The 26,538-nt window shown below is 43.1% G+C and overlaps 1 protein-coding gene across 4 annotated transcripts in view; it reads left to right on the plus strand.

Moving 5' to 3' along the window:
- The first annotated feature begins 88 nt into the window (after window positions 1-88).
- The window catches only part of LOC311273959 (voltage-dependent T-type calcium channel subunit alpha-1H-like), a 46,108-nt gene continuing 19,658 nt past the window's right edge, over window positions 89-26,538 (plus strand). For 2 of the 4 annotated variants that reach the window (XM_084381305.1, XM_084381306.1), the window contains exons 1-16: window positions 89-698; window positions 2,885-3,164; window positions 11,779-11,873; window positions 12,089-12,222; window positions 12,617-12,714; window positions 13,872-14,031; window positions 15,681-15,993; window positions 16,104-16,196; window positions 16,291-16,870; window positions 18,716-19,092; window positions 21,060-21,211; window positions 22,515-22,700; window positions 22,991-23,108; window positions 23,618-23,773; window positions 24,553-24,640; window positions 25,911-26,101. In XM_084381305.1, coding sequence (XP_084237431.1) covers window positions 669-698; window positions 2,885-3,164; window positions 11,779-11,873; window positions 12,089-12,222; window positions 12,617-12,714; window positions 13,872-14,031; window positions 15,681-15,993; window positions 16,104-16,196; window positions 16,291-16,870; window positions 18,716-19,092; window positions 21,060-21,211; window positions 22,515-22,700; window positions 22,991-23,108; window positions 23,618-23,773; window positions 24,553-24,640; window positions 25,911-26,101 — 3,051 coding nt within the window. In that variant the 5' untranslated portion in view covers window positions 89-668. The remainder of the gene's footprint in view (window positions 699-2,884; window positions 3,165-11,778; window positions 11,874-12,088; window positions 12,223-12,616; window positions 12,715-13,871; window positions 14,032-15,680; window positions 15,994-16,103; window positions 16,197-16,290; window positions 16,871-18,715; window positions 19,093-21,059; window positions 21,212-22,514; window positions 22,701-22,990; window positions 23,109-23,617; window positions 23,774-24,552; window positions 24,641-25,910; window positions 26,102-26,538) is intronic. The other 2 variants (XM_084381304.1, XM_084381303.1) reach the window with 2 other exon arrangements.

Below are 26,538 nucleotides of genomic sequence, written 5' to 3' on the forward strand. Positions count from 1 at the left end.
ATTTTTTTCTCATACAAGTTGCTAAATTGTTTTCTTATTCATAATAATTAAATGAAAGCTGAGATTATATATATAAAAAAAGAAGCTAAGAATAGATATGTATAATATATTACTCAATAAGAAATGGTTAGCTAGAAGCCTTGGCAGTTTCTAAAACTAGCTTAAACTGTCGTGAAATGTGTATGCAGTGTTGTGTGACGTAGGTTAGCCCACAAGGTAAGCTAACAGATGTTTATCAAATTATTACGAGTATTTATCAAGACTACGGTACATTGTCGAGCGTAGCTTCCGGGATTAGGCTGTCTTAATTTGAAGGTAAATGCCGAGTGTCTCCGGTGCTCTCTCCGGCTGGCTTGACGCGGCTCTCCCTCTCCCCGGTGCGCCTGAACTCCGGTACCTGACACCGCAGAGCGTGTCCAGCGGCTGGGGGGGACGCAGACGCACGGGAAGCCGCTTGGTCCTATATAACTTTACTTTCCCCGGTAATTAAAACTTCTACGTCACATTCCTCTCTCATCTTTTTTTTTTTTTTCTCTTTTCCATCCTCCCGACTGACGGACTGAGTTTGGATATCGGCAGGGGGGGAGGAGGCAAGAGGACCAGCGGGCTGCTCTCAGATGGAGCACCAGGGCTCCGGGAGCTCAGGGCGCACGGCGGACCCGGAGTGAATGACGCTAGTGGATGGACGCTGCTCCCCGGTAAGGACGGTGCACAAAGTTTTTGTTTTTTGTGCTGTTATGTACTTTTTTTCCTCTGCTCTCCTGTCCCAGACACTGCGCTGGGTGAATGTCCGTGGCACAATAGAAAATGTCCAGATCCTATGATGTCGCTTTGTTAATGGCGGTGTGTCTTCCACAAAAAGGAAATAATTTAAAATGATGTGTTCAAAGGCTTTTATGAGGCGCCTCAGGTACTACATAATGAGTTGGTGACCTTATCAGACTTTATGATAGGCCTATTACATCATATAAAACCACAAAATGTTGAGACTTATTTTGAGATGTTTGGTTTCATATCAATTACAGTGTATTATAGGATTTATTAGACTGTTTTTTCTTCTGAGTGCTACGAACCACAGTCGTGCTGGGAACGCTACAGCCTCATAGATGTCGTCGGTACATGACAGTGTTTGGCCTTCAGAGTGATGTTTATCTCTGTGTAACAACACAAAGTGTGCTAGGGAAATGTTTAAATTTCTGGAGGCTTGTTCTTCGCTCTGGATTTATTCAGCATGAAGCTGATGTCAATTCTTGCTAAGGATTTGGGGCAGTTTATGCATTTATGATGAGTGCACAGTATGAATATAAAGCTTAATGGGTTTCAGGGGTCCTATAGAGGTATGAATACATTTTGTTCTGGTGACTGGTTGAGGTTGAATGGGATGATTTAATTTCCACATGGTCTGGCTGTTAGCAGGGGAGGCTCATAATGAGTTTTTAAAATGTTTTTGAAAGGACTCATCAGCAGGTTTTTAAGCGTGCAGAAGAAATGCTGCCTTTTTTTCAATGTTTAATTGATGTCCGCCCAACAGCTACTATTGAATCATAACAAAAAGCCTTAAACTGCGCGGCCCTGGACTCCTCACACAGTCTAGGCTACGTGCCCATAATGAAAACACACAGGAACGATGGATACTGGCAGATTCAATCTCATTATTTTCATCAGACGCACACACACTGATACACTCCTCTCAATGCTGTGAACTTGCATGCCAGCTCTCCTGTTGTCCTGTCACACTGTAGGGAGAGTATATATGCCTGTATGGACTTGTGGTTGGCCAGACTTCCACTGTCCTGATTCTTCTTAATGTTAGTTTTCCAAATAATCCAGCTCTTGCTCCAACTTTACAAATTAGCGGCTTTGGAATAAATTTGCCAGAATCTCAGGGGATCGATAAGTATTGGAATGAACACAAGGTGGACCAGTGGGGAGCATTTGCTGTGCACTCGTGACAATACACGCTCCAACTCCCATCTTTTCCTGCCAAACTCCACTGCATACTGCCCAATAAAGCAGAAAACGTGATGGAGTATAACAAAATCAAATCTGAAGCCAGGGAACGAATCCGCTCTTGTGACCACGCTGTTAATTTAAACTGGGATTATTATTCAATTTGGCAGCTCCTACATGATATTCCAATGCTGTCAGTATTTGTAAGAATTAACCACAGCCTGCTCTAGCTCGACAATGTCACTGGGTTACATGAGGTTGTATCTGAAATTATAGCCCAAGGGAACATTTTACATGAATAACACTCACCGTCATGAGTGGAAGTTTATTGTAAATGAAAAAAGAGAAATCGAGGAAGTGACGACATCAGTACCCACACCCCACACTGTATTCTCTTCATAGCAGTACGAGAAAGCCGTCTAAGCTACTTTCTCTCTGTATGTCCAGATTGGTTAAAGCCAGTCTGGATTAAAAACATTAACAGTAATGGCCTGTTGTCATCACTGAATTGTACAGCTGTGGGATTATAATGAAGGGGTCTAAGTGCTTCCTGTTGTCTGCACAGTCTCAGTGTTTGCACCTTTCTTCTGTCTATTAGTTCATTCTGTTTGGATTTATTTAGATTTATGTTTCCTGCGCAGGGCTGCTTGCTGGCTGTGAGTCTTGTTCTCTCGAAGGTCCCTCGTTGTTTCAGAGAAAAGCAGAGAAGGGTTGTTTTTTTTTCATGATGTTTTGCTAGAGGGTAAAGGGTCTCGTGGACAGGATGGCAGGCTTGACAGTCGGCGCAGTTCCGGTTGGCTTTGCGGAGCTGCAGTGCCAGGCACAAGGCAACACAGCAGAAACACACACAGTCACACAGATCCAAGCACTTGCATCCATATGTTGCCGTGTCCTGAACAATCTGCCGGGCCCGCCCTCAACACCCTCTTTTTAGGTTCAGGCTGTTCACAGCACGGCCATGACGGGCACCCAGGAGCCAGACCTGCATGAGCAGCACAGAGGAGCAACGCAGGAGGAAGGGGATGAGGAGGAGGAGGGGGAGAAGGTGCATGTGTCAGTTGAGAGAGAGGAGAGGGAGCAGGACGAGGAGGAGGAGGAGGAGGAGGAAGAGGAAAAGGAGGAGCTGCCGTACCCCGATCTAGCACCAGTGGTTCTTTTGGCTCTGACCCAAACCAGCCCACCCCGCTCCTGGTGCCTTCGAGCCGTCTGCCACCCATATCCTTCACCGCCGGGAGTGCAACTGAAGCACTGCAAACGTGTGTGTGTGTCGCATGAGTGTGTTTATAACGTGAGAGAGACATTGTCTGTTTGTGTTTGAGCTCTGTACTTTCTCAAAGCCGTTATACCTACAAGGCTCCTCGCGCCTAGATGTTTACTTTACATTTAAACACAAGGGGGACGGGGAGGTCAGTAATGTGCATGTCCATGTGTGTGTGTGTGCATGCGTGCGTGCGTGCGTGTGTGTGTTTGGAAGACCTCAGGTATTTCCTTTGACCCATTAGCTGAAGGAAAGACGGCTAACATTTTTCCCTGATTGGAGGTTTCCATAGTGACAAGCCCTAATGAATCTCCAGGGCTACAGTCGCCTGTCAGTAGCATTGTTACTGGCCTCCATTTATACAGCAGAAGAAGTCACAAATAGTGAAAACTCATGTCACCTCCCGAACCTCACTCTGCGTCTGCCTTCATCATCTCACCTCCCATTCCCCTCCCTGTCTCTCACTCTGTCTCAACCTCTTTTGCTGTCGATGTGGAGGTGCGAGTGTGTGTGTGTGTGTGTAGTCATCAGCGCTGTGTGTGTGAGCGGCTATGAATACTCCGAAGCATGCATAAACGTCAGCAACACCTCAGGGATTTGTCAAGGCTTTCCAAATTGAATATTTTCCACTGCTTATGACTCTATGTGTGCGTGTGTCTGTGTGTGTGTGTTCCTCTGCTTGTCCGTGCGCGTGTCGTCGCGCGCTTGTCCGTGCACGTCTGCGGGTATTTGCCACCGTCAGCACTCTGTGTACTCTATAAAATATAAATACATAATTGCTGAATAAATAAAATGTACACCAAGAGGAAAAGAAAAAAGAAAAACTACAAATGCCATGAACCCAGCTCCTCTGTATCCTGCTGGGCTGCGAGCATGGTCGCACCAAGAACATTGTACGCTCACTGTGTCAGCACTAACTTACTGGACACACTCAAGATCGCACTCACACACACACTCGCGAGCATGCACACACACAAGCGAGTGAATGCCCTCACACAAACGAGGGAATCTCCCATGGAGAGGCTCTTTAGAGGAATCACCTGGTTGCTTGGCAACAGCGTAGCTCTGCCCCGACGGCCCAGTTACTTCCGATTGCTTATTTGTTTGTTTTTGTGTGTGTTTGCGCGTCTGTCTGTCTTTCATCCGTTTTACCTGCCCGTACAGCATGGCTACTGTCCCACCTTGCTTTTCCTCTGTACTTCTATACTTTATACTTTGAGAGTGTGTGTGTTTGTCTATGTGTTTGTCTGTGTGTGTGTTACTGTGAGTGATCTGCGGGGGAAGTAATGTGGGTGGACGTTGTTCGACAGGGACATTAATGTGAGCGCACTGGGAGGGGGGAGTAGTCCCCAAGAGCTGTAAATCCCATTTTTTCCTGAGGTGACCCCTCCTTGCTTTCTGCCTTTTTTTGCACTCAGTACATATTACAAATTAATTTCCTATCTCCTTCCCTTCCATTCCCTCCCTCTTTGAAACACAGCCCTCCGCCTTTGAGCCATGTTTACAACACACTGTACATCTCTCCACCCTACAGCACATCTAACAAATTTATTTGGAACAAAAACACGATTGGCTTTTTGCTATTATATAACATTCCCTTGTATTCCTTCCAAGCTACATTGATTTCTGTTATTTCCTGTTTCTTTGGGAGGAGATGTTAGATTTACTCCAAGTGGGGAACACGGTGCCGACTTTGTGAAGTGCTGAGCTTTCCATGTGGCAGTCATTACGCTCCTTTAAAGTGTAACATATGACACACACTCAAGGCAACATGCACACACATGTCGAGAGTTGCGGGGGCAGACACACACACACACACACACACACACACACACACACACTTCAGATACACAGATACACCACACACACACAGATACACACACATACACGTACGCACGCACACACACACACACACACACACACACACACACGGAGGACATAACTTATTCAGCAGTGCATGAAACATTCAGAGCATTTCCTTTTGTTTAAAGATGAGAAAAGCTGTATCTGTCACTCCTATACAAGTACCTTTCTCTGCCCGCCTTTCTTCTTCTACTCTCCATCTCTTTTTTCTTTCTCTCATCCCTCTTCACTCAGTATCAACCCTTTGCTGTCCTGTTTATCCCTCTCTCTGTTCCTAATTGGCTTGAGGTGTACGTGTAAGTGTAAGGGAGGATGATAGGGAGACAGCGATGGATAGGAGGAGGTCTTACTCAAAGCAGGGTAAGCTGTCAGAATCATTTCAGCCAATTAACATGATTTCAGCAAGTGTTTCCATGGTTACCAGCTGTCATACTCGTAGTGGGTGGAGCAAGAGGCCTTGACAACTTGACAGTAACTTAACTTGGCCCACCTTCATCTCAGACACTCTAGTCCTCTCTCTCTCTAGCAACACACACACACACACACACACACACACTGCACATGACAGTCTCTGAGCTTAACTAGGTTACGTTTAATCAAGTCTGTGTGTACGGACTCCAGAGTCAAAGTGTGTGTCCAAGCAGCAAAGAGCATTAGGGAGAGAGAGCAGGTTGCTCATTCATACGCAGTAGTTCACTTTTGAGGATTCCCGGTCAGAATACATATATTTTAGATCAATACCACTTTCTAGTAAGCTACCCTTTATAGGGTTTATAAGTTGTAACTGATGGCTTTATTATTGGTTAATAAATCATTTACCAATGCATTATGGATCAGCCCTGTGGCGCTTCACTTGTCTTTTTAGCTCTTAAATTCATCAGTAAGATGCCTATTCATAAAAACAGAGTAACTACAGGCTTAATGGCTTATAAGAAAGTGACAGACTCGTGATATTTAATTACTGCAACACAAACATTTGTTAGTGAATTTAAAGGGGACTTACAGTATTTTTAAACCTGGGACTATATTTGCATGTTTCGGTGTGTATAAAAGCCTCAGCTGAGGGCTGCAGTGGCTGCAACCTTATCCTCAGGGGCAACTCCAACCATCAAAGTCCCACCCACAAAAGTGCATGTTGTTGGTATGTACTTGCTGAGGTTGTTATTCCAAGTGTCTGACAACATTACGAAAACGATTTCAATGGAAAGACACCTTTTTGTTAAATAATAAAACTCTTTTTGTAACCAGAAACACAAATCTTGTTCAAGTCTGACATCTCAGGAGGTGAGTTGTTACAGTTGTTGCCTCATCTAGATTGTCAAAAGCCATTAAATATTCAGCCATGACTTTGTAAATAGATTCTTGCAAGCAGTTCCTCTAGGTCAACTCCACACTCCTCTCTTGAACTCTTTCCATTGTTGTCTCCCTGCAGCAACTCATCTCTTGCGATTTCAGAGCACAACAAGACTTGTAATTCTGGTTACAAAAAGGGTTTTGATTATACAACAAAAAGTTTCTGTAGGAATCATTTCCATAATGTTGTCAGACAGTCTCAGCCTGCAAAAACAAACCCTTTTAGTGTAGAGTTGGCCCAATGAACATTGCAGCCATTGTAGCCTTATCACAGCTGCCAGCTGAGGTGATCTACTTGGCAGACTCCAAAACTACACCATAGTTAAATATAGGGCCCAGGTTTAAAAATACTGGAATTTTCCTTTAAATGTCACGAGTTTATCACTTTCTAAAACCAGGTCTGCAATTATAAAAGTGAGTAAGTCATATTTTCTATCCAATGTATTTAATTTGATATTGTGTCCACATCAGAAAAAGAAAAAACATATAACAAGATATATTAAAACAACAGACCATGAACTTCATACATAAAATCCTCATCTTTTCAAAGTAATTGGGTTTTCCCTTCGTGGATTTTTTTCCCATGTTAACCCAGCCCGATAGAGCTTTTAACCGTAGACTGAGAGTTATTTTTTATGTTCTTTTCCAAAACACGGTAATAATCTATTCCATTAAGATATTTTGAAAGTACTGAACAAAGGGCTTTGCCCAAGAGATGCATGATACGGATTATATTCAGTTGATAGCAATAACCCATAACTACCTGCTTCTCATGGCCGATACTGATAAGATAATCAATAATTTCACAGTTTAAAACCCATAGTTTATGCCCACCTGAGGGTAAGAAAGGTTAAGATGTAATGAGCAAAGATAGATGATTTAGAAATAAAGAAAGAATTTTTCTTTCTTCTCTGAACCCTTGTGGATGTACTGCGTGCTGCGCTTCTTCTTCTTCTTCTTCTTCTTCTTCTTCTTCTTCTTCTCTTCTGCATTCTGACACCCACTATCACTATTTGGCCCTATGATGGTGCTAGAGGAAAAGTTAGGGGATTTTTTTTTTTTTGGATAGGAAGCATAGTGACAGACACGGGACGAGGGATGAGAGAGATGCGTGACATTGGACACATGTCCACAGCTGGAATCAAGTCAAGGTTGCCGCGGTTATTCGGCATGTGCCCCAACCATTCAGCCATCTGGATGTCCCATAGTTGTTGATACCTTTCTCGCAAAAACCTTCAATGTAACCCTCATGATTGCGCTGGAGAAAAAGATCACCAGAGTCATCAGCATCCATCCTCTGGGTACCATATATCTGTACAAAATTTCACAGCAATCCATCGAGTAATTGTTGAGGTATTTCAGTCTTGACCAAGTGACATTTTCATCCATAGAGCCACGCCGCTTGCATGCATTAAAAACGTACCACCTTTTAGTTAAGAAGTCTATAATAACCTTTAATAATGTTTTCTTACTTTGTAATAAGCCAGTGTGTCAGCAATTATAAACATAATTAAGTAATTAGTGAAGGAATATTAAAACCTCTCATCAAGTTTGCAGCAAGTTAACGTTAATAAGCTGTTAATAGTCGGGTTTTAATCAACATTCTTTTGCTGGAAGGATCAAATGGTCTACTGGGGAGGTTAAGAGTTAGTTAGAAAAAAAACAAACTGTCATGCTCAATGAAGATATTAGATATTAAGAGATTTTAACAATCTGGCAGCCCAGTAGTTGTTTGGAGGTCCCTCATGTAGGATTTAGTGGGATCTATTAACAGAAATAGAAGATATTACTTATAATCGTGTTTTCATTAATGTATAATCACCTGAAAATAAGAATGAATGCTATTTCTTAACCTTGGGAATGCTCCTCTTCCACATAGTTCATGCCATAGTCATTTTTATCCTTCATAGTTTGAGTCAAGTTATTGTCAGCGAAAAGTCACATTTTTTGTTCACTTGTATTTATATTTAGTCCTGTCTCGTTTCGTCTTGTCAACAAAAACAAAACAGACATTTCGTCATCGTTTTTTTCATCAAAGATCTATTTTTAGCTCGGCTTTGTCTTGTTTAGCCATGAAGAAAAGCAATAACAATAACATTTTTGCTTAGTTTTCGTTACCATAATTAACACTGCTTAAATGTGAATATTGTCTGGTTTGTTTACTGCTCTGTGACAGTAAACTGAATATCTTTAAGTTTGTGGATCAAACAAGACATCTGAGGATGTTTTCACAATTTTCTCACATTTTATAGACCAAAAACTAACCAAATAATCGAGAAAATAATCAACAGATTAGTTGACATTGAAAATCATCATTAATTACAGCCCTAATCACCACTAGATACTGCTAAATCCTACGCACTATCTCTTTTAATGGTATGTAATTGATGTAGAAAGCTGTAAGTTACAACTTCTGACCTTCTCTAAAGGGTGTGATATGAGAAAGTGGTACCACACTTAAAAATGTAAATTGACAAGCATGCATTAAGAAAAAAAAAAAATCTGGCCACATCCTACATGTTTCCAGACAGCCTGCGTGTCCCTGCGGTATGATCCTTTTAAGTTAATGAACATTGCGTATGAAAATTTTCCTGCGAGCCAGCCTGGCATGTGTATGCCAGCCAAGGGTGGAGGATGATGCCAGAAAGATCAGGGTGATGTGATCTGATTTGATTTATAATGTCTGCCTGACCTTTATTACCTGTGTTGGCACTCGAGGAGAGAGAGTTCAAGCGAGGGAGAGCATGAGATGAGAATAGGAGGAGTGGGGATGTGGTGGTGGGAGGAAGAGTGAGGAGATGAGAGGATGAGGCAATTATGGAGAAGATAAAGCCTGGAGGCTACGCAACATTTTCAGTTGTTTACACTCAAAAGCCTGAATTGTCAGGGTCTTAACCTCTCTCCTCCCGCTGCTCAGCTGTGCTTTTTTTTTACTGTGCCATTTTTCTTCACCTTATCTCTGATCGCCCTTGTCTCTTGCCCCCTCTTTTTTTCCTCCTCAACCTCTCTCTGACTGTATCTGTATCTCTATCTCTCACCTCTGCCTCTCCATCTCTCTGACAATGTTAATTATTAAGCGTACTTGTAGTTTATCTGTTGGCCGAGACTCAGGTTTCTGACAGAGAGACTAAAGCACTACCCAAGGGCAGTCATATGTGGAGACGGCAGAGACAGGCGGGGAGGGCGGCCAGCAAAAAGCAGTTCGGAGAGAAAGCAGCGAGCGTATGAGCACGAGAGAGAATGAGAGAGGCAAAAAAAAAAGAAACGCGAGGAATGATACGGAATGAAGATGGAAAATTATACCGCACTATATAAAGGAAGAGGGAGTGACAGAGAGCGGGAGGAGCGGGCAGAGAGAAAAATAATTGGGCCAAAGAGAGGCAAAAAAGGCTGCGGAGGAAAATGAGAGATGATAGAGTGAAAGGTTGAGTGTGAGGGGAAATAAAGGAAAAGAGAGGGAGAGAGTGAAAGCAAGAGACGGAGGAGAGGACGTTCCCCCTGTGTTTCATCACTGATGTTGAATGATGGGCCAACCGTGGAAATACTCCCATCTCATCCATCACTCACACCTTGACCCTGCCCCATTCCTTGTTTAACTATGCATGTGTGTGCGGGAGTGTGTGTTTTATGGACACACGGGGTTATTTAAGCCGCTGTAACTTACACAGATGGAGCAGGATTAAAACGACCCTCCTCAGTATTGAGGGAATGAAGGATGCTTCAGCAGGAGTTGTGCTGAAGGACATCATTTACTAGTGTGTGTGTGTGTATGTGTGTGTGAATGCGTGTGTGTGTGTGTGCATGTGTGTTTATGTTTGTGTGTATTAATTGTGTTCCAGTCCAGACAGGATGCAAGCGGATTGTGAAACTCAGAAGTCAGTTCCCACGGTGAGATGGGGGTTCCCATGGCAACCACAGCAAAGGGAGGACACTGGATTACCCTCTCTCTCTCTCTCTCCCTCTGTCTCTCTCTCTCTCTCTCTCTCTCTCTCTCTCTCTCTGTCTCAAGGGTGATAAAGGATTGTACTCTCATTAATTTTTCCGCCCTCTCGAGAGCAAAGTGTCCGGGCAGGGGACTCTGTGTGTGAGCGCGTGTGTGTGCGCACATGTCTCTGTGTGTATGTGTTCATCTGCGTGCTCTGGGCTTTGTTATGTATGCGTCCTTGGCTCTTGAATACATCCCTGTCACCCATTCAGCAGTTTTCACATTTGCACACAAATGTGTGTGTGTGTGTGTGTGTGTGTGTGTGTGTGTGTGTGTGTGTGTGTGTGTTTGTGTGAAGCCAACACAATCTTTCCTTTAACTTTCTACTTCAGACTATTTTCCCCTTTTAAACCTCCCCGCTTTTCACTTCTGAGCCGCGCTCCGTCTTCCAGTCTGACAGCTAGCATGCAGCACCGATGCACAAACAGACACCATACGCAAGTTTACACTTAAACTGACTTCAAATGCCTTGTCGACTGTTTCATGGTATCTGTCTCGCTTTTGTAGTTGCAAATATCAAACGTCAGAATGTCCTGTCAGGAGTTATGCTTGTAAATTAAACTTGATATATTTAAGCTTATCATAGCAAGTTTCTACTCCTATAAGAAATGTATTTTAGGTTAGCACATTAAGTTCTGTGCCTCCAAATTCGATTTTACAAGCTGCGAGGCACAAAATTCACTCTCGGAGCTGTGTGCGTGTGTGCGTGTGTGTGTGCTCAGACAGATATTTTGTAAGTTCACTCCGGTGATGTTTTGCATGCTGCAAGATAGACATGGATGGATGTTTAATGTTTACCAGTCACTTTCCTCTGGGTTTCCTCGTGGCTGGCTGGATACAGATGGGTGACAAATGAAAGGAGAAACCTGAATAAGTGAAAGTAGGCACATAATGAATGCAGATGATTCCACACAGGGCACGAGGGGTCACCGAATGGTGATGTGTTCGACAGTGCTCTCCACCGCCATCATTAAAACACCAAATGAGGGGAATACATTTTGGAAGAATGGTGTTTATCGCTCCAGTAGATTTTCAGAGGCTCTGTGACAAGGAACATTAAACCTGGTGTGGCAGCTTGTGGTGGCTCAACACGTCTCTTAGTTTTTTCTTCAAGTCTTCACCCATCTGTAATTTTATTAATCAAATCTTTACACTGAGCTCAAATTTGGGTTTTCTGCTTACCAACATCCTGACAGGTTTGAGACATGGAAAATACTAATCGTGGAGCTTTAGAGTGACGTGCAAGCAGCTTTCTACTTGGCTTGTTGTGACTGGCTGGGAACCCCCTCATGAAATGTGCTAATATTGATGATTGTTTTTGAAATCAATGTTCGAACTCTCTGTGGTGTCCATCCTTAACCACGTGTCACATGGTTCGAGCGTGTTAGCATATTGGCCATCCTGCTGAACTGTGTGACTCTCGGGATGTTCCAGCCCTGCGGCCACACCCCCTTCTTTCTGCAGGTAACGCACACACACACACACACACACACATGCACACAGTCACAGACTGAAATTACAAACCAATTATGTTCAGCCGTGAGACTTTATTATCAAGGGTCTGAAAAGTTTTGCTTTAATTTTTTCCCTCTTAATCAGTTTACACTAATCCTCGGGGTGTGTGTGTGTGTGTGTGTGTGTGTGTGTGTCTGTGTGTGTGTGTGTGTGTGTACGTGCAGGCTCTGGATGATGGGATCTTTGTGTTTTTTGCCGGGGAAATGGTGGTGAAGATGGTGGCTCTCGGGGTCATAGGTCAGAACGGTTACCTAGGCGACACGTGGAACAGACTGGACTTCTTCATTGTAATAGTGGGGTGAGTGTTTGACAGACGCACACACCCGCATGCACTCTCACACACACGCATCTGACATTAAATATGAGCCAAAAGTGTGTGTATGTGTGTGTTTTGTGTAAAGCTTAGACACTTGTTTAATGCCAGTTAAATGTCAAGCGTGTGTGTGCGCGTGCTTCGACGTGTTTAGACGGAAGTTTGTGTGTGAGTGCGTGTGTGTGTGACAGCTCTGTAGAATGACAATGGCATCATACGGTCCTGAGAGACCGGGACCTCAGTGATTGGTAGTTAAAAGGCTATGTATCCCAGAGACAGTGCAACGCGTTCTGCTGGATTCCCTGTAGACGTTCAGGGTTTGCCAAGGTCAGGCTGATCAGGCTGCCAGTGACACAGCGGTGGCTTTCCCTCTCCGCAGAATGCTCGAGTACTCGCTCGATGGACACAACGTCAGCCTATCAGCTATCAGGACGGTCCGGGTTCTCCGCCCACTGCGAGCCATCAACAGAGTTCCCAGTGAGTTTTTCTCTTTTCTTTCTTTCAACATACTCTCAGAAAGTATTACGACGTTTTTTTATCGCCTTTCATTGTTTAGGCTTTGAGCTTAAGCACATTGGATTTTAAATTAAACAAGTGACTGTGAGGTTAAAGTGCTGACTTTAAGCTTTTAAGAGCTTTAAACTGTGCTCACATCCAATTTAAGTGAACAGTATAGGACTCCACTGACTTCAAGACAATGCACCAGGCCAGAGACTCTATAGAGAGAAGTCGAATGGGGAGATTTCAAACTATACACCGTTCTTGAAAGGACAAGTTGCTGACTTTACAGCAATCCAGCCCTTTGTGTGTTTGACTTGCTGAAGACAAGACTGAAGGCAAAAAGCCCCTGAAACAAGCAAGAAGTGACGATGACTGCAGTATGGGCCTGGTAGAGCATCAGCAGGAAAGATACCAAGTGTCTGCTGAGGTCTGTGGGTCAGAGAGCGACAACTTGACAATGTGTTAAATTGTATGAAATTCCTTCACTGTTCATCTGAGGTGAAAACACCTCAGCTGAAAGTCAGTAAGCTCATGAGTCACAGCCAAAACAATGAAAAATGTGTCACTGTCCTTGGACTCTTTGACTGCACTGTTCATTCCGCTTAATTTCTTTAATTTCCAAAGCTGACCCAGCTATTAACAGCAGCATCTTTCCTGTTGATATACGCATGTGTAAACAAATTAGGGCACAGTGAACAAAGTCATGTGAATCATTGCGATGCTCTTGTTGTGCTTTACAGCTCGGCACAAAAACTGGCCAGCCAACTTGCTTTCTTTTTTTCTTTTTACTACACTCTGTGACCTTGGCACAACTCAGATTGCGTTCTCATAAAACTGGAGTGTGTTTGAAGTAGCCAAGTCTTAGAAGCAGTAAGGAGGGAGAGTTTGTATCTGTGCTCCGCAGCAGAGTGGAGTGGTGGCCAATTATCAGTGTTTGAACTCTAATTATTTGCCATTCAATTAATTGCAGTGCTCCAGTTTTGTGCAGAATGCATTAAAGGATTTTCCTGTCTGGCCAACACTTCCTGTGACTGACATTAAAGTTTTGGCTTTAATGCACGTCTTTACTAGTCTGTAGTGTCCAGTGCGCAGTACTATGGTGTCTGTATGTGTGTGTTTGTGTGTGTTGGTAGGTATGCGTATCCTAGTGACCCTCCTCCTAGACACACTTCCCATGCTGGGCAACGTGCTGGCACTGTGCTTCTTTGTCTTCTTCATCTTCGGCATCGTTGGCGTGCAGCTGTGGGCGGGGCTACTGAGGAACCGCTGTTTCATGGGAGAGGATGTCAAGATGTGAGTTACTATAGTAACCGGCAGATGTCACAACAGTGGGACGCACTGACCTCATTACTCTCAAAAGTTTGCTCACCACTGATTAGCCTCTTTCACCCAGCTATTATTTCTAAGAGGGGATCAATATCACAGATAGTCTGATCTTGTTTGCTCTCTAATCAGCTCCATCTGAGAGGAAGCAAATGTGTAAATGTGTTTTCCTGCTGGAACCTTGAGCATTAGAGATAACAAATCAAGGGATTTAGAGGGCTAAGTGAATTTTGTGTGTCGTTATTCAGACACTCTCAGTGGCTGTTTCACTGTCAGTCCTGTTCTCTCCCCCATGATCCTTCATGTCATGCTCGATCACTGTCTAACTGACAACGTAACACCATGACTCTTACTCCTGCTCACATGTTCTCAAACCCGATCATATGATATCACATAACATCAGACAACATCATGTTCACCCCCTGGCCTCACATCTGCTCAAACCTTCCAGCTTAGATATTAATCCCAGACAGTGCTACTGAGGTTACTAGCGAGAAATTATGTTGTCACATTGAAGAACCTAAGACTCAGAACAGTTTATAATCACTGCAAGACATCACGATGTCAAAAACAGACAAACACAGAAGTGTCAGCACTGACATTTAAAAGAAAACCTTTGTGTTGCTTTCATTTTATCACAGAGGCAGGACCCATTTCTGAGATACAACAGCTGGATCAGGAATTCAATATCATAATGTTATTGGCTATTGCCTTAATCCCATGTGGTCACATTAGCTAACTAATCCTTCTCTATATTTTGTTTTCAGTTAGCAATTTGGACTTTTCTTCTGCTTCATAAACAACAAAATGACCTTTCCTAATAAGAAGTGAGGGAGCACCGCTCCTCTGTGACCTCTCTCTACACCATAGATGATTGATTGCTTATCTCTCCTCTGCACCCACCCTCTCTCTTTTCTTCTTTTCCCTTCATCTGTATTTCTCTGTTTCCTCATTTCCTCCTTTAGCACCCTTGTGTATTTCAGACAGTCTTTGTGTTTTTTCAAGAAAAAAAGACCTTTTGTGCAAACAAAAGGTCAATATAATGATTTATCTTTCTATAAATTGTTCAAACTTTACCTGAGTGTAAAGCATTAGGCTAGTGAAATTATACATTTTCTTATTGACAACAACTCCCCCTAAAGGACCAGAACCAATGAATTCTTTTGACTTACAAGTATCTTGAATTGGGTGACATGTTCCTTTCAGTTAAATAAACATTGGCACTGTAGTTTATTTTGAGTCTCACATACATGGCCCTGTTGTTGTAAGTACCCACCAGCACACTAAATGTCTATTAATCTGTGACTGAAAATAGTCCCCAAAAAATGCAATATTTACTCCTGTCTATGTAACAACTGCAAAAAGCTACACTCTCCAGCTTTGTTTAGAAAAAATAAATAATTAGATTCATATTTTTGTGGCTTTTTTTTTACTCTTTGTAAGTACTGAATGGCTTCTGGCTGAGTGTCACAGACAGGAAAAAGAAGTTGGAACGCACTGTTGCTTTTGATCTTTTCACAGGATTTGTTGTTAGAATTTTGTGAGTTTAATTACTGCACATTAGTCATTTATACATTTAAAATAAACGGATGTTGTGTATTCACCTCCTTCCTCTCCAGGAGATATAACATTTCCTTCCTGAGTGGCTACTATCGGCCAGATGGCACCGATGACCACCCCTTCATCTGCTCAACGGAGAGAGAGAACGGGATGCTCCGATGCTCTGATGTGCCTCGCCGCCGTGTAGCCGGGACGTCCTGCTTCCTGGATGCTGAGGAGGCCCATTCAGAGATGGGAGCAAGAGCAGATGAACCAGTGCCATGTGTAAACTGGTACCGGTTTTACAATGAGTGTCGGGCTGGTGAAGTAAACCCACACAAGGGAGCTATTAACTTTGATAACATTGGATATGCATGGATCGCCATTTTTCAGGTAAGTTTTTGTATGGTTTACATGCAGGGATACACCTTTTATCAGTGAATGGTATGAACACTACACAGCGCACTAAACTGTGACTCCTCTGGGTCTGTGCTTTCATACAGGTGATTACTCTAGAGGGCTGGGTAGACATCATGTACTACGTAATGGATGCACATTCTTTCTACAACTTCATCTACTTCATCTTCCTCATTATAGTGAGTACACACACACACACTTTCATAGCAGCCAGATGAAATGTGGATTACTGTGTGTCACAACAATGTGCAATGTTTGTGCTGTCATAATCAGGTGGGCTCCTTCTTCATGATCAACCTGTGCCTGGTAGTCATAGCAACCCAGTTTTCTGAAACGAAGCAGAGAGAACACGCCTTAATGAAATCGGAGCAGCGCGCCCGCCAGCTCCACCAATCAGCTTCCACGCTGGCCAGCGACAGCCAACCAGGAAGCTGCTACGAGGAGATCATCCGCTACCTGGCGCACCTGGGCCGCAAAGCATGCCGACGACTGACGCGCTTCTACGCTCAGACACACACACACTTTCACTGTGTGTGCATGTGCCAGAAAGACAGGGGCGGTGGAGCTGCCAGAGGGGGTGGAGTCGGAGAAATGAACGGACTTGCCCACCGGCACTCAGGCCACGCCCCCAATGACCTGTCACACCTTCATCAGCTTTATCATCGTCATCACCAGCATCATCACCAGCATCAGCAGCTTCAGGCTGAGCCTGCTGTCAGTAATGGAGGGAACGGTTTTAATTATCCCTTCATCGTGCCCCTCTTAAGTCACCTGGATGAAAAGGGCCAGGACCCGAAAAGGCCAGTTGCCACAGAGACTGTCAACAGACTGCCACAGCTAGTGGTGGAGCACGGTGAGAACGAAGGGGTGTATGTGTTTGTGAGTCTGCCAAGGTCATAGTTTGTCACCCTGGGCCTTATAGGGGTGGAGGTGTGTGATTGGAGGTCCATGGCATTGAGCTCCCTGTATTTCTGCAATGTTAGTAGTTTGTGTTTGTGAGAGTGATGAGGTAACTTTGCTGTATCTCTTTCAATTCTTTCTTTAAAGAAATAATCAACCAAATTACAAAAGAACATATTTTCCTACTCAACCTTTGTACCATTCAGACATGCACATCACAGATTTCTCCTGACACAATGGAGGCGAATTTGATTTTGTTTTTATGCGCTCCAAGCATTAGAACAAAGAAGAAAAGCCTCCACATACTAGAGTGTGCACAATTATTTCAATACAATGGCAAGCTTTTGGTCATAGACCTTGATCAGACCTAAAAGACAAACTGAACACTGTGGTGTGTTTGTACACTCAGGCAATTAGCTTCAAGGCAACACATCTGTCTCTTACATAAGATCACACTCTGGGTATTATAGTCCCATGGCATTTGTGAACCACAAAGATGGAGAATAGGGGATGTGATGTATGAAGCAAAAGAAGGCAAACACACATTTATAACAGTAGGCGCAGTTACCACATGGGGAGTTCCTCAAAGCATCATAAAAACACATTTTTTAAAAACTGAACAGCAGTGTGTCTCGTCAGAGACAATTTCAAGTTTCTCTGAATAAATCAAACACCTGTTTTTAGCTGAAGATCTGTCAGAATTGGCTCCCACTGGGTCCTTCAGGATTTTAAGGTGTTGATTTCCCGAATGTCAAGGGTTTAAAGGGGTACTTCATAAAATTGGACTTCCCTAAAACTGACTTCAGAGAAACTTAAAAATGGGTGGTTAAAATCAATTGACTGGCATCTTGAATTTTAAATCCTCTTTAACACCTGCGAACTCCAGACCCCTGTCTGGTAATGCAGTCTTTACGTTAAAAACGTGTTGCCTCAGCAGAAATAACCCAGATGACATCATCTGGGGCTGTTTTCTCAGACTTTACAAAGCTCCTCCAGTCTCAGAGGACACAAAACTGTTTTCACAGCCTGAGAAGTGCTCCCCATCATGGGTAAACTGACCTTGATGTGGAAAACTGCTTGAGCAACAGAGAAATTACTTGTCAAATTTTAATACATTTCAGTTATAAATTCTAGTTGTAGCTGAGACACATTAAAACACAAAAACGACTAGAAATTATTCAGTATGTTGTTAAATGCACAAGGGATTCTGGACCAAAAACTCTGAAAATCACAGCTCTGGATGAAGTGTATATTCTGCGTATGTAGCGCAGAACCATTTTCGGCAAAGTTTCCTTGTACCCCACATTATCTATAGACACACACCACAGAGCGACTATATTGGATTTACTGTATTAGTCTCCAGTGAAAGATGAATTTGTTGTAACTGTGATGACAAGTGAACTGCTCGTGCTCAATTAGTGTTTGTTGTTATGTCATTGGAGCATTCCTCCGGAGCTGCTTGCTAATGAATTCCACTGAAATCTTACTCCCACTTCGCTCTGTTCCCCTTCCCCCAATACACACACACACACACACACACACACACACGCACACACATAGAAATAGACACATCACTGTTCTAATAAAAGATCTCCCCCTCTGCACAAAAGCATCCCAACTGCACAGTAGCTTCCATGTTATTGAATTTTTGTCTCCCAGAAATGAAATGAAGGTGCTGTCCTTTACCGAGCAGATGATATATTGAATGACAGGCTGTGCAACATACGGACTCAGCTGTTTACTATGTCCATGTAGGATTTCTGTGTGTCTATATCACCTCCTCCCTCTCTCTGTGCAGGTGGGTGCTCTGGGCATCCTGCGATAACGCTGCCAGGTGAAGTCCCAGGAGACCCCTCAGTATGCCCGTACTGCATCTACTACAACCAACTTAGTGACACCGAACATGTTAATGAGCCGACCGACGACCAGCATCATGGGTACAGCAACTCATGCCATGGCAACAGCCCGTGTCATAGTAACAGCCCGTGCGATTGTAGCAGCCCCTTACGTGGTGATGCACAGGTGTCTGAGCCAAAGAAAAGGCTGTGGGAGCGTTGCTGGGCGGGATTCCGAACTAAACTGGATCTCATTGTTGGCAGCAGATACTTCAACAGAGGGATCATGATTGCCATCCTTATTAACACAATGTCGATGGGCATAGAGTATCACGAACAGGTATGTAAGTGTGAGAGGCTGCGTGTTTGTGTGTGGGCACGCATTGCTATGCGCGTGCCTCTTGCAGATTGTATGTGACTACAGTTTGATTGAAAATGGATGTGTTAATCACTGTGTGTGGTGGAGTCAATGAACTTACCCTCCAATCAACACTTACAGCACCAAGCATATGGGATCAGGAAGTGTGTGTGTGTGTGTATGTGTGTGTCTGGGTGTGTGTGTGGGTGTGTGCACGCATGTATCAGGAGATGGAGAAACTCATAAGACCTGAAGTGTTAATTAAAGCGTGACCCTGGGACAGGAGAGAGAGAGAGTGAGCAGCGGCGGGGAGCAGGGCAGAGAGAAATGAGCGAGAGCGAATGGAGGAGTGAGTGGAGGAGGAGGACAGATCTGACAGTGTGATTGGCTGAAAAGCAGGGATAGACTGTGAGAGACGGGGGAAGATTGCGTATGGCCCATTTCCTGAACAATATGACAGATCTGGATGGCCTTAACTTCTTGAATGACTTATATTTAAGGACAAAGCCAGCACTATTTCATCCTTTTTTATCATCAAGAAACTTTCTGAAGAGACCAAAACCAACAATGAAAATGTACGAATGAATATAGAATATGTTCACAAAGCCCGATATAACTTTATTTCTCTGTGCTATTGTCACTCAAATCTACTTAGTGCAAATAAAGAGCAGTATCCAGTTTCCCGTGGCAGTGAACGTGACCAGTGCCGTTCAGTTTCAAAACCTCAGAGACTTGTTTTTTTTTTTGTCTCTGGAGAATAGCTCTGTGTCATGCTGATATCACTGAGCATGCTCAGAGACACAGTAACTTATTTACACTGCTTTATTGGTTTGATGAGCCGGGAAAAATAAAGCACAATATTTGTATTCTCTGTTATGTAGGAATGTCTCCAAATGCCACGTTATAGCTCCTTCGTGTGTTTTTAATACCATACGGTGAATTTTTTTAAAGTTTGGATTCGCCTGCTACAGAAGCTTGATTCAGTACAGTTAGGTGGCTGAGAGGACTGCTCTATATTGTTTCATGATCTGTTGTGTTTATAGGGTGTAGAGAGTTATCTTTGCAAAAACATGTTTTATATGAAGGGTTTGCAGAAAAAAGTAATGTTTTGTGTATGGGGAATAATATATTTTGCCATTATTAAACCAGACTGACAACCGAAAGGGTGAAACAGTTCAGATGTTATATAAGAGTAGAAGAAAATGGAAGCTGAACATCAAATTCTGCAGATTTAAATAGGAACAAGTTCCTGTTTCAGTGTCCAGTGCACAATAATGCCTCTAACGAGCTGGGATTAACAGGCCTGTTGCTTTATGACAGCTATTCTTAAAACTTCAAAATAGAAATATATCTGCATACTATGGACTGACTAATCACAGTTGAAACCAACTCAATCTAACCACTGAGAAGACTGCAGAGGGCCTAAAGTAAAACAGCTTCCCAAGATATTTACGTAGTGCTCAATTGCACTGATCTTGTACACTTAAAACCTTTTTTCAGTCTGAATCAGCCTTGATAACCTTGCTAACTTGAGAAAAACTCTTGTTTGATATAAATCAGATTAACTCAACTTTAGATCTTTTCCTTCCAGTCATGTGCATTCCTCTGCGGGCTTGCACCACAGTTTGAGAACTTCTGCTTTCAGTAATATCAATAGTATTAATAATAAAAGTGCGCTCAGTCATTCTACTCTAAGGAATTACGGGTAAAAATACACCTGCATTCACATCCTAGGGCAGCTTCTCTCTCCATATCTCAGACTTTAGCTATATAAGCTTACTCTGTAGCCTTGACTAGCATCTTAGAAATTCCCAACATGTTGACTCAACTGTGCTCCTCACTGCCAGTCTGTCTGTCTCTGTTTATTTGTTCATATTTCTGTGTGCCTGTCCAAAATCAGTAGATCAATCTCTCTCCCTTTTCTCTCCATAAACACTGCGTCTCTTCAGCCGCAGGAGCTGACAGATATTTTGGAGATCAGTAACATGGTGTTCACGAGTCTGTTCAGTCTGGAGATGCTGCTGAAGCTGATGGCACTCGGGCTCTTTGGCTACATCAAGAACCCTTACAACGGCTTTGACAGCATCATCGTCATCATCAGGTGGGGCTCTGGAGGGGTCTCTGTCTGTAAGCTTACCACATAATGGGTATTCTTATTAGATGTTAGGGGTGTCGTGATTTCAGGTCTAAGCCGGTAATTGATCAGAATGAGCTTAATAATCAATAATTAAAATCAAAGGCAGGATCTGTGATCCACACCTGCTTACTTGCACAAAGAAAACCAAACACTTCAAATGCGAAACAGCAAACTTATCCTGAGTGCAAGAAGACGATCAACTGACCGGTACTGGAGGAAACTCCAACAGTGTCAGAACTGTTGGCTTTGTTTGCGCTTTCGTAGATCCTTTATTGATTTGTTTTTGTTTTTGTTGAATATTGTTTGAACTTGCCTATCATGAATATACAAAAAGACACTAATATAAAGTCAAGCTGTTGTTGCAAAACTCATACCTGCCAACATTGGCACAGGTTGTGAAAAAAGGGCATGCCCACTTCTGCCTCTGGGTTGGGTTGCCAGGTACCAAGACGCATATCGCAGACAGAAAGTAAGATAGCCATGTTTTAATTAGATTTATCTCCCTGTGAAATCGGGAGATCAACAGGAGAAATTACCAATCGAGAGCACAGCGAGTGTTAAAAACGGGGAGACTCCCGCAGAAATCAGGACTGTTGGCAGGTATGAAAATACCCCTACCTTCTTAAAGAATAATATGAAGATGTAGAAAACAGTTGTCAGGGCATAAAACCACTGATCTTTTGATCTTTACAAATCCATTAGCAATGGTCTAATAGTGGCATAGCCGTCAGTGCTGACAAAAAAATGTTTACATCTCTTCGAATTGTGACCTTTCCATCTTAAAGTCAGTTTGAGTCCTGATTTTGCAGAATCTTGAAATCCCTATTAGATATTTGTCTTGTCAGTTATGTGCAGTTCCATCTCTCAAACTGTCACAGTGATGCTGGCGCTGGCAGTGAAGCCATGTGGTTGCACTCTCAGTTCAGGGGCCCTGTATTCACTCCATTATGTAGTACTACAAGCTAAATTATGTATCTGTGCTTGAAGGCTTTGCTTGTTTACTGTGCCAGTGCACACTGCTCACACCTTCTTTATTGGCTTGAAAAGCTGTAAACACCGTTGCTCCATTTCCTCTTTTCAGTTGCCATACATGTAACTAGAAAAGTGATTTAGCACTTTCCCTACCTGGAGGGGAGGCTTTTGTGGGTGAGACTAATGCTGACTTCAAAAGCGTTAGAGCTGAGGTTAAGCACATATCGATTCCTTTGAATTTAATGTGAATTTAACTTTATGTTCTTGATCTTCTTGTCGTCTGTGTGTGCTTCAGCGTGTGGGAGATTGTGGGTGAGGCAGAGGGAGGCTTGTCGGTGCTGCGTACCTTCCGTCTGCTGAGAGTTTTGAAGCTGGTCCGGTTCCTTCCAGCCCTGAGGAGGCAGCTGGTGGTGCTGATGAAGACCATGGACAATGTGGCTACGTTCAGCATGTTGCTGATGCTCTTTATATTCATATTTAGGTATGGTCTTCCTTTCTCTAAAGGTGATGCTGCAGGCTAATACTCACAAGCCAAACTGTTTTCTAAGCTTTAATAAGACTGATTATACCTCACGAAATCATAATCATTACTACTGACCTTTTTCTCACTCGGCTACAGGACATATTACCACATGTATCATCACCTTTCACAGAAACACAATTATTCACGCAGGCAGCATAACTGCATCTTGTTGCACAGTATCCAAATTAAATTACCGTGTAATGAAAGTAATGTATTTTCTCATTGTTGTGTTTGTTTGTGTGTTGCAGTATCTTGGGGATGCATCTTTTTGGCTGTAAATTCGGTTTGCGAATAGACAGTGGAGACACTTTACCTGACAGGAAAAACTTCGACTCTCTGCTCTGGGCGACTGTCACTGTGTTTCAGGTTGGAAAAACACAAACGAGCACTCTCTCTCGCACATACATACAGATGTGTATGAGCGCACATATTCAATTTAGAGGAATTTCCCCATCGATGTAACGTAATTTTAAAATTAATTGGGACGAGAATCAGGCAGCTGCTGCTTCTGTCGCCAATGGCAGCTTTGATGATCTTCCCCGTTATTTCATTTGCTCCAATTTGGGAGCGCTCACGCTCGACTTTTCAACAAAATATAAAAACTCTCCCAGTGGGCCGGTAAGATAGGCTTCACAAGCAGAGGGGGAGGAAGAGTAATGAAACACGCACTCCACAGGAGCTCATTTAACACTGATGAGCATCATTACTGTTCAACTGACAATGAGATATTAAAGGAGGAATCCTCTCTTGTTATTCTTTGTATTATGCTTACAACAGCTAATAGTAATAAAGCTGTTCTATGCATGTCTGGTGCGTTGTTGTGTGTGTGTATTTTTCTGATCCCTACATACATTTGACTTTTGCCACCTCTACAGATCCTCACCCAGGAAGACTGGAACGCGGTGCTCTATAACGGGATGGCCTCCACCACGCCGCTGGCTGCCCTCTATTTTGTAGCCCTCATGACCTTCGGCAACTACGTCCTCTTCAACTTGCTCGTAGCCATTTTGGTCGAGGGCTTTCAAGCCGAAGTAAGGGCAAAGATGCCGTTTTATTTGAGCTACTTAGAGAATGATGCAGAGAGAACGAGACTAATTGTGCTCTGTTGTGCTGGTGATACCAAAGCTGCTTACAAGAGAATAATCTCTACCATCCTGCCTGTGTGGTTTCTCCCCTCTCGCTCTTTATCCACCACTCTTTTTTCCTCTTTCTTTCTCAGTTGTCCTCCTTCCTCTATCTCTCACTCCCTGTCTATCTCTTTTTCTCTCTTTCTTTCCATCCTTCTTTCTCACTGACATACACACACACACACACACACACACACACACACAGTACTCTCCGGGGTAGGGATGTGTTTGATATCGCCTGCCATTCACAGCTGGTGAGCTTTTGTTGTTTAGTTTTCATCTTTTATCTACAGCATCAGAGAGCACTTGCTCTCTCTCTCTCTCCCTCTCTCTATCACACACACACACACACACACACACACACACACACACACACACATACAGATACCCTTTGCCAAAGCTGTCTGCCTCCATCTTTCTGGCGTGAATTTTAATTAAATTCAGTAAAGCTTTATTGGCGTGACTACAGGAGATCGCTGCCAAAGCCATGCACATAACTCAACTAGAGAACACTGGAGATCCCCTCCGCCCCGCCCGGCTCCCTCCCACTCTTTGTCCCTCAGTCATTCCCTCTCGACTCACTCATATTTTTCTCTTTTACAACAGTCAACACACAGTGAGCAAAGAAAGGTGATGATGATAAAGATTATGATCTCAGCGCTGTGTGTGTATGTGTGTTTTAGGGTGATGCCAACAGATCTGAGACTGATGAGGACAGACAATCACTCTGTTACGAGGATGAGGAGAAGTTGAGAGAGCTGTACGCTGCAGGTACAGACTCTTAGATCCACTTAAAACTGAACAATTTACCCTCACCTACAATCAGTTTAAAGGATCGTTTTGGTTTATTAGAAATTGGGTCTTGTTGTTCTAGATTTGTTCACCCTTCTTATTGGTTTTATTTTCTTTTCACACAGAGATCCAGCTGTTTTGGAATTGTTGCTGTAATAAAAACATTATAATCACAAAGTTAAACTGGCAATTATACAATTTTGTCTGCCGCCGGGCACACAGCCACACGCGGGGAAAGGAAGGTTAACTGCCGATCCATTTCTATTAAAGACTAAATGATGGATTAAAGCCACGTTTTGTCCTGTGTTTTTGTTATTTGCGACTCTGAGGAAAACAGAAAACGATTGTCTTTGCAACAGTGGCGCCAACAATATTACCACTTTGGGAGAAAAATTAGGGAGAAGAAGTTGTCCTGTGCCATTTCAGTTGCTGAGATTTGTGAACCAAGCGACATCGCTAAAGAGAAGCTGGATGATTAAACAGCTTTAAACAAACCGTCAGGTTAACCAAACTTGTTTTGAAGAGAAAGCAAACGGTAAAATTATCACCCAGACTGTCTCAACATCAATCAGGTCACAGACCAGCTTCCTGGTTCAACATTTCTGCACTTGAAGTAGTTGTATAGCGTATGCACTGCAGTTTTCCTGTCCAAGCAGCCCTTTACCCCCTCAGATAATTATGAAGGAACCCAAAACTAACATCTTATATTACTTTGAATTCTTTTCCTTGTTCTTGTTCTTTTGTAAATTAGTTTAAAGCAGTTGCGTGTCCAGGAATTTCTCCATATGGAGAACTAAAAGCTATTTTCTGAGATTGTTTTTTATTCTGCCAGGGACAAATAATGTTAAAATGGCCCATTTCTAACAGCAATACATACAAAAATAAACCACTTTTTTAATCTGTCATGTGAACCCTTAAACGCACAAGTATATCCTAAACTAGCTTGGGATCATGGGGGATGTTGTCTTCATTGTTAAGCTGAACGTGCAGCAAACAGAAATAAATAACCGTGCTCCATCTCAGCTGAGCAATACTAACTAACATTGCTGGAAACATAACATAGATTAAGTCGTTCAGTTTAGTTAAGTTACGTTATTATGGCTTTAATTTATAAAATGTAAATATGCACATGACTGCTGTCTTCGCTGTAGCTACAACCCTGATCATAACTGATACAAACGATGACCGAAACTGCAAAAATAAGTCCTAAATGTAATAAACTGGAATTATCCTGGCTGTTTGTCCACAGAGCTCAAGATCCAGGCCATGATGCTGAGCCCCAATGGTCTCCTAAATCCAAAAGCCTCCATGCCCCAGCCTCATCCTCCTCCTCTGCCAGTCATCACGCACACTGCAGCCACGCCTACCATAAACTCCAGCCAGTCACGCCGGGCGAGTGCTGCGTCCATGGACATCAACACCATTGAGCAGAGGTCACCGGTGAGCCTTGGACGCGTGCTTTTACCTACAGTAGATGATCATCACCTTAACTATCAGTAGTAAAGTTGATTTACAGAGTGACAGAGAGTTTTACCGGTGCAGTGCAGAGAAATATGACATGTGTTGCTGCTCTTTTCAACCATCGCTGCTCTCAGTGTTGGTATTCTCTCTCGGTTTGGAGCTGTTCGGGTTTTGGATTGGATCTATTTCCGACTGTGTAAATGTCCTTGGACCCATTGAAATTTGATCTCTTCTTTTGAAAATTAATTTATGCACATTGGGTTGAGATCACTTTCAGTTTCGGTCCAACATTTAAAAAAAAAAAAAAACTCTAGCATGCGCCCTGCATTTGAATCACTGCCCTCTGCAGTCTGCGGGCGTCCTTTGCAGTTGTTCGTCAGAGCTTCACAATTCTCGTCAAAATGAGAAGCCTTCAT

The sequence above is a fragment of the Pagrus pagrus genome, assembly GCF_965226575.1.
Source record: "Pagrus pagrus genome assembly, chromosome: 2".
NCBI lineage: Eukaryota > Metazoa > Chordata > Actinopteri > Spariformes > Sparidae > Pagrus > Pagrus pagrus.